General features: G+C 38.0%; 1 protein-coding gene across 6 annotated transcripts in view; it reads right to left on the bottom strand.

Moving 5' to 3' along the window:
* The window catches only part of kif3a (kinesin family member 3A), a 78,415-nt gene that overhangs the window by 5,641 nt on the left and 60,077 nt on the right, over window positions 1-12,697 (bottom strand). For all 6 annotated transcript variants that reach the window (XR_012049338.1, XR_012049337.1, XR_012049339.1 and 3 more), the window contains 4 exons: window positions 7,691-7,816; window positions 5,939-5,992; window positions 3,606-3,674; window positions 3,377-3,507 (listed from right to left, as the gene is read on the bottom strand). Coding sequence is in view for 2 of the 6 variants with exons in the window: in XM_061927932.2 (XP_061783916.1) it covers window positions 3,377-3,507; window positions 3,606-3,674; window positions 5,939-5,992; window positions 7,691-7,816 (380 nt within the window). In the remaining 4 variants the exon portion in view is untranslated. The remainder of the gene's footprint in view (window positions 1-3,376; window positions 3,508-3,605; window positions 3,675-5,938; window positions 5,993-7,690; window positions 7,817-12,697) is intronic.

Genomic DNA, 12,697 nt, shown 5'->3' with positions numbered 1-12,697 from the left:
GTGTGCAAGGCAGTAATCAGAGCAAAGGTTGGCTATTTTGGAGAAACTAGAATATAAAACATGTTTTCGGTCATTTCACCTTTTTGTGTTAAGTACATAACTCCACATGTGTTCTTTCATAGTTTTGATGCCTTCAGTGACAATCTACAATGTAAATACCGTATTTTTCGGACTATAAGTCGCAGTTTTTTTCATAATTTGGCCGGGGGTGCGACTTATACTCAGGAGCGACTTGTGTGAAATATTAACAAATTAGCGTAAAATATCAAATAATATTATTTATCTCATTCACGTAAGAGACTAGACTTATAAGATTTCATGGGATTTAGCGATTAGGAGTGACAGATTGTTTGGTAAACGTATAGCATGTTCTATATGTTGTAGTTATTTGAATGACTCTTACCATAATATGTTACGTTAACATACCAGTTGGTTATTTATGCCCAGAGGTGGGTAGTAACGCGCTACATTTACTCCGTTACATCTACTTGAGTAACTTTTGGGATAAATTGTACTTCTAAGAGTAGTTTTAATGCAACTTACTTTTACTTTTACTTGAGTATATTTATAGAGAAGAAACGCTACTTTTACTCCGCTACTTTTATCTACATTCAGCTCGCTACTCGCTACTAATTTTTATCGATCTGTTAATGCACGCTTTGTTTGTTTTGGTCTGTCAGACAGACCTTCATAGTGCCTGCGTTACTGGTGACGTTTGACTCCGTTCCACCAATCAGATGCAGTCACTGGTGACGTTGGACCAATCAAACAGAGCCAGGTGGTCACATGACCTGACTTAAACAAGTTGAAAAACTTATCGGGGTGTAACCATTTAGTGGTCAATTGTACGGAATATGTACTGTACTGTGCAATCTACTAATACAAGTTTCAATCAATCAATCAAAAGTGTGAAGGAAAAAAGACACTTTTTTATTTCAAACGTACATCCCGTCACAAACCTAAAGACTGACTGCACAGTTCCTGTCTTCACAATAAAAGTGCTGCTCCATCGCGCGTGCGCTTTCAAAATAAGAGTCTCCGAAAGCCAGCGCAAACAAGCTAGCAAGCCTCGGAATTTTCCGCCAATGTATTTCTTGTAAAGTGTGTGAAAACGAATATGGAAGCTGGACAAATAAGATGCCAAAAACCAACCACTTTCATGTGGTATTAGACAGAAAGGAGGAACTTTTTTTCTCCTGCATTTGAAAACGTGGACGTTAAGCACTACTGTCTGATTACAATCAATGCAAGTCATCAGAATCAGGTAATACACCAACTTATATTCTTGTCAACATGAAAGAAAGGAATCTATATGTGTTAAACATGCATGTATATTCATTAAAACACCTTTAACATGTAAACAAAAACGGCAAAATAAATAAATATAAATGATATACTGTATATATCAATGTATGTGTATATATATATATATATATATATATATATATATATATATATATATATATGATATGTGTGTGTATGTTACTCATCAGTTACTCAGTACTTGAGTAGTTTTTTCACAACATACTTTTTACTTTTACTCAAGTAAATATTTGGGTGACTACTCCTTACTTTTACTTGAGTAATAAATCTCTAAAGTAACAGTACTCTTACTTGAGTACAATTTCTGGCTACTCTACCCACCTCTGTTTATGCCTCATATAACGTACACTTATTCAGCCTGTTGTTCACTATTCTTTATTTATTTTAAATTGCCTTTCAAATGTCTATTCTTGGTGTTGGCTTTTATCAAATAAATTTCCCCAAAAAATGCGACTTATACTCCAGTGCGACTTATATATGTTTTTTCTAGGGATGTCCGATACCCTGCCGATATTATCGGCTGATAAATGCGTTAAAATGTAATATCGGAAATTATCGGTATCGTTTTTTTAATTATCGGTATCGTTTTTTTTGTTTTTTTTTATTAAATAAACATAAAAAACACAATAATTTTATATTTATTTTATTTTATTTTTTTATTTATTTATTTTTTAATACACTGTAGCACTTTGAGGTTGTTTACTCAATGTAAAGTGCTTTTTACAAATAAAATCTATTATTATTATTATTATTATTAATCCATTATTATTACTAGAGATGTGTTAAAATGTAATATCGGAAATTATCGGTATCGTTTTTTTTTTACAATCGTTATTGTTTTTTTATTTTTTTTTATTTTATGAAATCAACATAAAAAACACAAGATACACTTACAATTAGTACACTAACCCAAAAAACCTCCCTCCCCCATTCACACTCATTCACACAAAAGGGTTGTTTCTTTCTGTTATTAATATTGTGGTTCCTACATTATATATCAATATATATCAATACAGTCTGCAAGGGATACAGTCCGTAAGCACACATGATTGTGGTCCACTAATAGTACTAACCTTTAACAGTTAATTTGACTAATTTTCTGTCATGTCTGTGTGATCAGGTTTTATTTTTGGACTTTTTGTGCACTTTTGTTTTGTTTTGTCACCATAGTTACCCATTGGTTTCACCTGTTATGTCACGCACCTGTTTTGAGTCACGCACCTGTTGTTAATCATGTCCATAGTATTTAAGTTCATTCATTTTCTGTTGTTCGTCCTGACGACCTCACACCACATTTATGCTCTGTCCATTGTTTCATGTCCATGTTCACGCTGCTCCTTTTTTGTCCATGCCAAGTAAGTTTTCTTTATTCAAGCCATAGTTTGCAAGTTTTGTTTAATTGTTCATAGTTTATTCTCCGCCACTGTGCGCGCCTTTTGTTTGATCCTTTTTTTTTGTATTTATAGTTAATAAATAAATCATGTACCTTAATTCCCGTCTCGCCCGTGCCAACTTTCCGTTGCATCCTGGAAAAGCACACACCCCGGACCAAGTCCTGACATTTTAATTAATTACTCGTTTCTATGTAACTGTTTGTATATTATTTTACTTTCTTTTTTATTCAAGAAAATGTTTTTTTTTATTTATTTATCTTATTTTGTTCATTTTAAAAAAAAGTACCTTATCTTCACCATACCTGGTTGTCCAAATTAGGCATTATAATGTGTTAATTACACGACTGCCTATATCGGTATCGGTAATTAAAGAGTTGGACAATATCGGAATATCGGATATCGGCAAAAAGCCATTATCGGACATCCCTAGTTTTTTCCCTTCTTTATTATGCATTTTCGGCCGGTGCGACTTATACTCCGGAGCGACTTATACTCCGAAAAATACGGTAGTCATGAAAATAAAGAATGACTACCGCATTGAATGAGAAGGTGGTGTACAAACTTTTGGCCTGTACTGTATGTGTCATGGCCTGGTGCATTACACTAAAACACTGATGACTATGTGTACCATACTATAGTGTGGTCCGTGTGGGGATTACCTCCGACCAGTCTTGGGCCGGCCGCTCTTGCTACTCTTAGAGGTTTTAGGCCTCTCTAGTTTCATCAGTGACTGTTGCATGCTCTCTTCTGTGTAGGCCAGATACACATAGGACAGGTCCACCTCAAATGGCTGCAGAAGGCAGGATAACACAGAAAAGGCAAAGTTAAGATGAAAAGTAACAGGTACATGTGTCAATCATATTCCAAAAAGTAGAGTAGAAAACCTACATCTTTTTCTTTTTTGCCAGGCGCAGGGGTCTGTTTTCTCATATTGTTGCCGGTGAAAGCGACACATTTCTGACAAAAACAAAGATACAAATGAACCTGAGCACAAATTACATTCAATGATAAACAAACCAATAACCGCAACCTGCCTTTATAAAGATACCGATGGTCACTTTTGATTGACATTGAGATGCTACCTCAGTAGAAGCATTTAAGTCCCATCTTAAAACTCATTTGTATACTCTAGCCTTTAAAGGGGAACATTATCACCAGACCTATGTAAGCGTCAATATATACCTTGATGTTGCAGAAAAAAGACCATATCTTTTTTTAACCGATTTCCGAACTCTAAATGGGTGAATTTTGGCAAATTAAACGCCTTTCTAATATTCGCTCTCGGAGCGATGACGTCACAACGTGGCGTCACATCGGGAAGCAATCCGCCATTTTCTCAAACACCGAGTCAAATCAGCTCTGTTATTTTCCGTATTTTTCAACTGTTTTCCGGACCTTGGAGACATCATGCCTCGTCGGTGTGTTGTCGTAGGGTGTAACAACACGAACAGGGACGGATTCAAGTTGCACCAGTGGCCCAAAGATGCGAAAGTGGCAAGAAATTGGACGTTTGTTCCGCACACTTTACCGACGAAAGCTATGCTACGACAGAGATGGCAAGAATGTGTGGATATCCTGCCACACTCAAAGCAGATGCATTTCCAACCATAAAGTCAAAGAAATCTGCTGCCAGACTCCCATTGAATCTGCCGGAGTGTGTGAGCAATTCAGGGACAAAGGACCTCGGTAGCACGGCAAGCAATGGCGGCAGTTTGTTCCCGCAGACGAGCGAGCTAAACCCCCTATCGACCCTAGCTTCCCTGGCCTGCTGACATCAACTCCAAAACTGGACAGATCAGCTTTCAGGAAAAGAGCGCGGATGAGGGTATGTCTACAGAATATATTAATTGATGAAAATTGGGCTGTCTGCACTCTCAAAGTGCATGTTGTTGCCAAATGTATTTCATATGCTGTAAACCTAGTTCATAGTTGTTAGTTTCCTTTAATGCCAAACAAACACATACCAATCGTTGGTTAGAAGGCGATCGCCGAATTCGTCCTCGCTTTCTCCCGTGTCGCTGGCTGTCGTGTCGTTTTCGTGGGTTTCGCTTGCATACGGTTCAAACCGATATGGCTCAATAGCTTCAGTTTCTTCTTCAATTTGGTTTTCGCTACCTGCCTCCACACTACAACCATCCGTTTCAATACATGCGTAATCTGTTGAATCGCTTAAGCCGCTGAAATCCGAGTCTGAATCCGAGCTAATGTCGCTATAGCTTGCTGTTCTTTCCGCCATGTTTGTTTGTGTTGGCTTCACTATGTGACATCACAGGAAAATGGACGGGTGTGTATAACGATGGTTAAAATCAGGCACTTTGAAGCTTTTTTTAGGGATATTGCGTGATGGGTAAAATTTTGACAAAAACTTCGAAAAATATAATAAGCCACTGGGAACTGATTTTGAATGGTTTTAACCATTCTGAAATTGTGATAATGTTCCCCTTTAAATAGACCCCCCTTTTAGACCAGTTGATCTGCCGTTTCTTTTCTTTTCTCCTCTGCCCCCCTCTCCATTGTGGAGGGGGAGTTACACAGGTCCGGTGGCCATGGATGAAGTGCTGGCTGTCCAGAGTCGCGACCCGGGGTGGACCGCAAGCCTGTGCATCGGTTGGGGACATCTCTGCACTGCTGACCCGTCTCTGCTCGGGATGGTTTCCTGCTGGCCCCACTATGGACTGGACTCTCATTATTATGTTGGATCCACTATGGACTGGACTCTCACTATTATGTTAGATCCACTATGGACTGGACTCTCACTATTATGTTAGATCCACTATGGACTGGACTCTCACAATATTATGTCAGATCCACTCGACATCCATTGCTTTCGGTCTCCCCTGGAGGGGGTTGGGGGGGTTACCCACATATGCGGTCCTCTCCAAGGTTTCTCCTAGTCAGTCACATCGACGTCCCACTGGGGTGAGTTTTTCCTTGCCCTTATGTGGGCTCTGTACCGAGGATGCCGTTGTGGCTCGTGCAGCCCTTTGAGACACTTGTGATTTAGGGCTATATAAATAAACATTGATTGATTGATTGATTGATTAAGGTATTAATCTAATGTTTATTATTGTGCGTATGGTTTATGGTGGTGTAGAACAGCCCTGAATCATAATGAGAACTGTTTCTGTAACCACAATATATGGTTAAATGATATATAGTGTCAATAAAAGTACCAGGTAAATGTATACTTCATATTAAAACTGATCATAACAACAGCTCACCAGCTGCCATTCTCCAATGCCTTCATTCCAGTGCACAAAATTCTCAATCATTTCCTACAAGGAAAAAACAAGAAATGTAAAAGTGAGTGAGGCACATCATCTTCACTTCATTAATTTGACATTTAACTGACCAAATGTACTTGTCATTTGTTTGCCCTAAAGATGTGTTATAAAGTACAGTGTTTCCCACACATTCATTTATTTGTGGCGGCCCGCCACGAAAGAATTACGTCCGCCACAAATGGATTTTTCGGCTTTTGACTCGCTCGACCGCTCATAAAAGCAAAGTGACTCTGTCTGTGAATGTACCTTGTAGTTACAACTCCGGTGCAGTAGGTGGCGGTAGCCTACTATGCATTGTAACTCCGCCAATAGCACTTAATTCACCTGGTGGGCCAGAAGAAGAAGAAGAAGAAGAAGAAGAAGAAGAAGAAGAAGAAGACGAAGACAAAGACGGATGGACGGACGGACGGGATCAAAATACGAGGGTAATATAGGTTATATGTAGATAGGTTATAGCTGCATCGCTCGCGGCTCGTCATATATTTAACGTTAATCCACGATTTCACCGAGCGTTTCACTGACGGTGAGCAGCCTGACGCTGCTTCATTAACACCGCCGCTGTTTGACTCGGGGGCCGGGGCATACGCACGTAATAACAATCACCTGTTTTCATACCGATGAGCTAACGTGTCCAGGTTATAACCCTGTTGTCAATAAACACACGTGGAGACGGTGCTTCAGATACTGCATTAATATTGAAGCTAAAATGTCCACTGTCCACTGCAGCATGTGAATGCAATGAAAAGAATAAAATCTGAGCCAAGCAGCTGTTAAAATGTTGTCCAGGTTAATGTTTTGGCCATTAAAGGCCCTTCATTTCAAGATTTCAACTGTGATCGGGCTTTAAACAGGTGGCTGACCTGTTCAGATGGGTGTAACTGCTACTGGTCAAATAATGTGAAATAGCATTTAATTTTACACGTATGCAATGCCATTTAAATGTAATTATAGATAATAATAATAATAAATACTGTGTAGTGTTGTAAATAGTCAACGGGAAGGATTTTAGTAAGATATAAGCCATGAGCACTACACAGCCAGAAAAAAACCTAGGCAGGACAAGTAAAAATATTGGGGCAAGTAGATTTGAGAAGTCGGGCAAGTAGAAAAATTAGGGCGGAGGGAACAGGTGAGACTCAGCAAACACTGAAAAATAAAGCAGGGTCAGATCAGAAATGCACTTTTCTCATGAAAAGGGTCCTAATTTATATTCTTATGTGCCTTATAGAGAGGACCACGACAAAACATAGAGCGACTAGCTCCAGTGCGACCTGTTCAGCAGCAGCAGGAGGAGGAGGTTGACTGACTGTGGCAGGACACCTCTGCCTGTTTCACTTTATGTTGCTGGTAAATAATATGGTTGTAGTAGTAGGCTAAAGTTAAATTATTTAGTATGCACTAATTAAAGGGGCAGAGCTTTAAGAGACATTTTAGCTTTTATATTTTATAAGATATATTTTTTGTAAGAACCACAATTAATAAATATATTTCAGTGAATAACTAATTGTTCAAATCTGTATATAAATATGTACATAAAGTGTTGTAATTATATTCCAACTCCGCGTTCTTCTTGGTCATCGCCGCTGCCGCCGCCGCCCCCCAACCCCCGACCACACCACCACAAATAGATGCCTGTCCTGTGGGAAACACTAAAGTACAAGGAGAAACAACAAGACAAGTGTTAAGGACCTGGTAATCCTGAGGAATAAAGTTGTCTATGATCAGCATTTGGAGTCGCAGCTCACGGCTGAGTTGGCGGATGTTCTCCAGGAGGCCCTCGATCTCTCTGTGATGTTCTTGTTGCAGATCTGCCAACTAGGAAATACAGCTCTATAAAGCATGAGGCACATAAAAGTATCATTTTTCACTCTACACTTTATACCAATAACCATTAGCTCCACCAATTCAGAAAGTTATGACTCGACTTGCATTTGTTTGTTTAACGGCATAACTAAAACACTATTGATCACTAGGGATATATAGATAGGATTTGATCGATATGATACCCTTATTGATATCAGTATTTATCGGTACTACATGTAATTGGTGTAAATAAAGATGCATTTTTGTTACAATGTTTAATTGTCACAAAATGTTAACAAAGGCTAACGAAGTCGAATATGTTTGCAGTGCAAGGTGCAATGCAGTTATGTCATCATTTTGTAAAGACCACAAAGATCCATCACTGGGTTTCTCTTCATTACAATTACACACAGCTGGAAATATTATGCATGTAGGCAAAGCACAAACCGTTACTTGGTACTCTATATCATATCATAATTCATATCATTCGCCATGTCTTTTTTTAGGCTTTGCAACGTCCCCTAAATGAATGTGACACCGCACGTTATAATTACGACGGTCAGCTGATAAAAAAAAAAAGTACCAATAGTATTATCATTATCATTAGGAAGCGGTACTCTGCATACATCCCTACTGATCACCCCAGAACGTTATGGAGATATGTGGTATAAGCCACAGAGGAAAGAAACCCTCAAATTGTGATGCAAATCTAGATAGTGTGTGTGGAAATATTATTTATCATAAATTGTGACAATGTGATCCACAAAAGATAACATACTTTGCTCCCACCTACAAGACAAGTGTTCAGTTTGCGCTCATTCGGTAGATGTGTTTGAAGAAATTGACAAAGAGTGTCACTGACTTCTGCGTTCGTAAGTCTTACTTTTGCGTACGTGTTATTTCTGCGTACGTAAGTGTTATTTCTGCGTACATAAGTGTTATTTACATCTGTGTATATAAGTGTTATTTCTGCGTACATAAGTGTTACTTACGTCTGTGTATATAAGTGTTATTTCTGCACACAGAAGTGTTATTTCTGCGTACATAAGTGTTACTTACATCTGTGTACATAAGTGTTATTTCTGCGTACATAAGTGTTACTTACATCTGTGTACATAAGTGTTATTTCTGTGTACATAAGTGTTACTTACATCTGTGTACATAAGTGTTATTTCTGCGTACATAAGTGTTACTTACATCTGTGTACATAAGTGTTATTTCTGTGTACATAAGTGTTACTTACATCTGTGTACATAAGTGTTATTTCTGCGTACATAAGTGTTACTTACATCTGTGTACATAAGTGTTATTTCTGTGTACATAAGTGTTACTTACATCTGTGTACATAAGTGTTATTTCTGCGTACATAAGTGTTACTTACATCTGTGTATATCAGTGTTATTTCTGTGTACATAAGTGTTACGTCTGTGTACAAAAGTGTTATTTCTGCACACATAAGTGTTATTTCTGCGTACATAGGTGTTACTTACATCTGTGTACATAAGTGTTATTTCTGCATACATAAGTGTTACTTACATCTGCGTACATAAGTGTTATTTCTGCGTACATAAGTGTTACTTACATCTGTGTACATAAGTGTTATTTCTGCGTACATAAGTGTTACTTACATCTGTGTATATAAGTGTTATTTCTGTGTACATAAGTGTTACTTACGTCTGTGTACAAAAGTGTTATTTCTGCACACATAAGTGTTATTTCTGCGTACATAAGTGTTACTTACATCTGTGTATATAAGTGTTATTTCTGTGTACATAAGTGTTACTTACGTCTGTGTATATAAGTGTTATTTCTGCACACATAAGTGTTACTTACATCTGTGTATATAAGTGTTATTTCTGTGTACATAAGTGTTACTTACGTCTGTGTACAAAAGTGTTATTTCTGCACACAAGTGTTATTTCTGCGTACATAGGTGTTACTTACATCTGTGTACATAAGTGTTATTTCTGTGTACATAAGTGTTACATACATCTGTGTACGTAAGTGTTATTTCTGCGTAAATAAGTGTTACTTACATCTATGTACGTAAGTGTTATTTCTGCGTAAATTAGTGTTACTTACATCTGTGTACGTAAGTGTTATTTCTGCGTACATAAGTGTTACTTACATCTGTGTATATAAGTGTTATTTCTGCACACATAAGGGTTATTTCTGCGTACATAAGTGCTACTTACATCTGTGTACAATTCTGTGTACATAAGTGTTACTTACATCTGTGTATATAAGTGTTATTTCTGCACACATAAGTGTTATTTCTGCGTACATAAGTGTTACTTACATCTGCGTACATAAGTGTTATTTCTGCACACATAAGTGTTATTTCTGCGTACATAAGTGTTACTTACATCTGTGTACATAAGTGTTATTTCTGTGTACATAAGTGTTACTTACATCTGTGTATATAAGTGTTATTTCTGCACACATATGTGTTATTTCTGCGTACATAAGTGTTACTTACATTTGTGTACATAAGTGTTATTTCTGCGTACATAAGTGTTACTTACATTTGTGTATATAAGTGTTATTTCTGCACACATAAGTGTTATTTCTGCGTACATTAAGTGTTACTTACATTTGTGTACATAAGTGTTATTTCTGCGTACATAAGTGTTACTTACATCTGTGTACATAAGTGTTATTTCTGCGTACATAAGTGTTACTTACATCTGTGTACATAAGTGTTATTCCTGTGTACATAAGTGTTACTTACATCTGTGTATATCAGTGTTATTTCTGTGTACATAAGTGTTACTTACATCTGTGTACAAAAGTGTTATTTCTGCACACATAAGTGTTATTTCTGCGTACATAAGTGTTACTTACATTTGTGTACATAAGTGTTATTTCTGTGTACATAAGTGTTACTTACATCTGTGTATATAAGTGTTATTTCTGCACACATAAGTGTTATTTCTGCGTACATAGGTGTTGCTTACATCTGTGTACATAAGTGTTATTTCTGCGTACATAAGTGTTACATCTGTGTACATAAGTGTTATTTCTGTGTACATAAGTGTTACTTACATCTGTGTATATAAGTGTTATTTCTGTGTACATAAGTGTTACTTACGTCTGTGTACAAAAGTGTTATTTCTGCTCACATAAGTGTTATTTTTGCGTACATAGGTGTCACTTACATCTGTGTACATAAGTGTTATTTCTGTGTACATAAGTGTTACTTACTTCTGTGTATATAAGTGTTATTTCTGCACACATAAGTGTTTTTTCTGCGTACATAGGTGTTACTTACATCTGCGTACATAAGTGTTATTTCTGCGTATATAAGTGTTACTTACATTTGTGTACATAAGTGTTATTTCTGCGTACATAAGTGTTACTTACATCTGTGTACATAAGTGTTATTTCTGTGTACATAAGTGTTACTTACATCTGTGTATATAAGTGTTATGTCTGCGTACATAAGTGTTACTTACATCCGTGTACATAAGTGTTATTTCTGTGTACATAGGTGTTGCTTACATCTGTGTACATAAGTGTTATTTACATAAGTGTTACTTAGATCTGTGTAGATAAGTGTTATTTCTACATACACAAGTGTTACATCTGTGTACATAAGTGTTATTTCTGTGTACATAAGGGTTACTTCTGCGTACATAAGTGTTACTGACTGCTACGTTTGTAAGTGTTACTTCTGCGTACGTATTATTTCTGCGTACGCAAGTGTTATTTCTGTGTGCATCAGTGTTACTGACTTCTGCGTTAATGTTACTTCTGCGTACGTGTTATTTCTGCGTACGTAAGTGTTACTTACATCTGCGTACATAAGTGTGACTTACATCTGCGTACATAAGTGTTACTTACATCTGCGTACATAAGTTACTTCTAAGTCACATGACTTCTACGTACACAAATGTTACTTCTGTGTACACAAATGTTACTTACTTCTGCGTATGCAAGTGTTACATCTGTGTACGTATTACTTCTACGTACATAGGGATGGGACCAGATTGGGTAGTTTTAGAGGCACCGACCGAATTCCATCGGTACTACCGGGTATTGATTCACGTAAAATCAAAAGGTGCAATATTGTGATACCTTTAGTGCACTTTCGCGCTTTCAGTTGCGCTGCTCTGCTGGCGACCCAAACTCGTGCTGCTGCCTTTCTTATGCCACTGAAGTCTTTTTTAAAGTGTTTTTTAAGTGTATTATTTTAGTCTGTGTTGTACGACTGCAATAAGTTTGTGTTGGACAGACCACTATGGCGACTTTTGGACAAGAACTATTCTCGCGCCGATTGTCTGGGGATTGTTAGCGTCCTGTTTGACAGCTGCTCATTCACGAGCGACAACGAAGCTGCCACTGTGCCTTCAGAAGCCTCCAAATCTAATCATCAGACATGGAATTGATTAGCTGGACTCTCGACTCTATTGACAAAATCTTTTCGACGAGGAAAAGAGGTTCTGGGGAGCCTGGCTGCCCTGACGGAACCATTACTGCGGGGTACGTGAGAGATTCCTGGGACAAATGGAGAATCATGTGCCTCTCAGTCCTTTCCATCGAGGACGTGGAAGACATCTACCTATTTGGAACCATGATCGCGGGGCACCTGTCGATTGGGCTTGGCATTGCTCCGGTGTATCGTAAAATTCGTAAGACGATGGCAGCCACTCAAGGAGCCCAAAGGCTGTTCGTCGCAATGGACGGATTGGGCCGGGCTGTGGGATCACAGTCTGGGGCGATTTCTGAACTGAATCGCAAGATGGATCACATCATGGAGAAGCTTGCTGTAAAGGAAGGATTGGATATGAGGGCCAGCATGGACGTATAGAACAGGCAAGCCATTGTAATGCCTGCTCGAGAAAAAACTAAAATCCTTATCTAGGATTGGCCTTGAGACAAGAACAGGCTGCT

The sequence above is a fragment of the Nerophis lumbriciformis genome, linkage group LG35, assembly GCF_033978685.3.
Source record: "Nerophis lumbriciformis linkage group LG35, RoL_Nlum_v2.1, whole genome shotgun sequence".
In the NCBI taxonomy this organism is placed as follows: Eukaryota; Metazoa; Chordata; class Actinopteri; order Syngnathiformes; family Syngnathidae; genus Nerophis; species Nerophis lumbriciformis.
The sequence above is the reverse complement of the archived record's forward strand: the minus strand, read 5'-3'. Positions and strand labels throughout refer to the sequence as shown.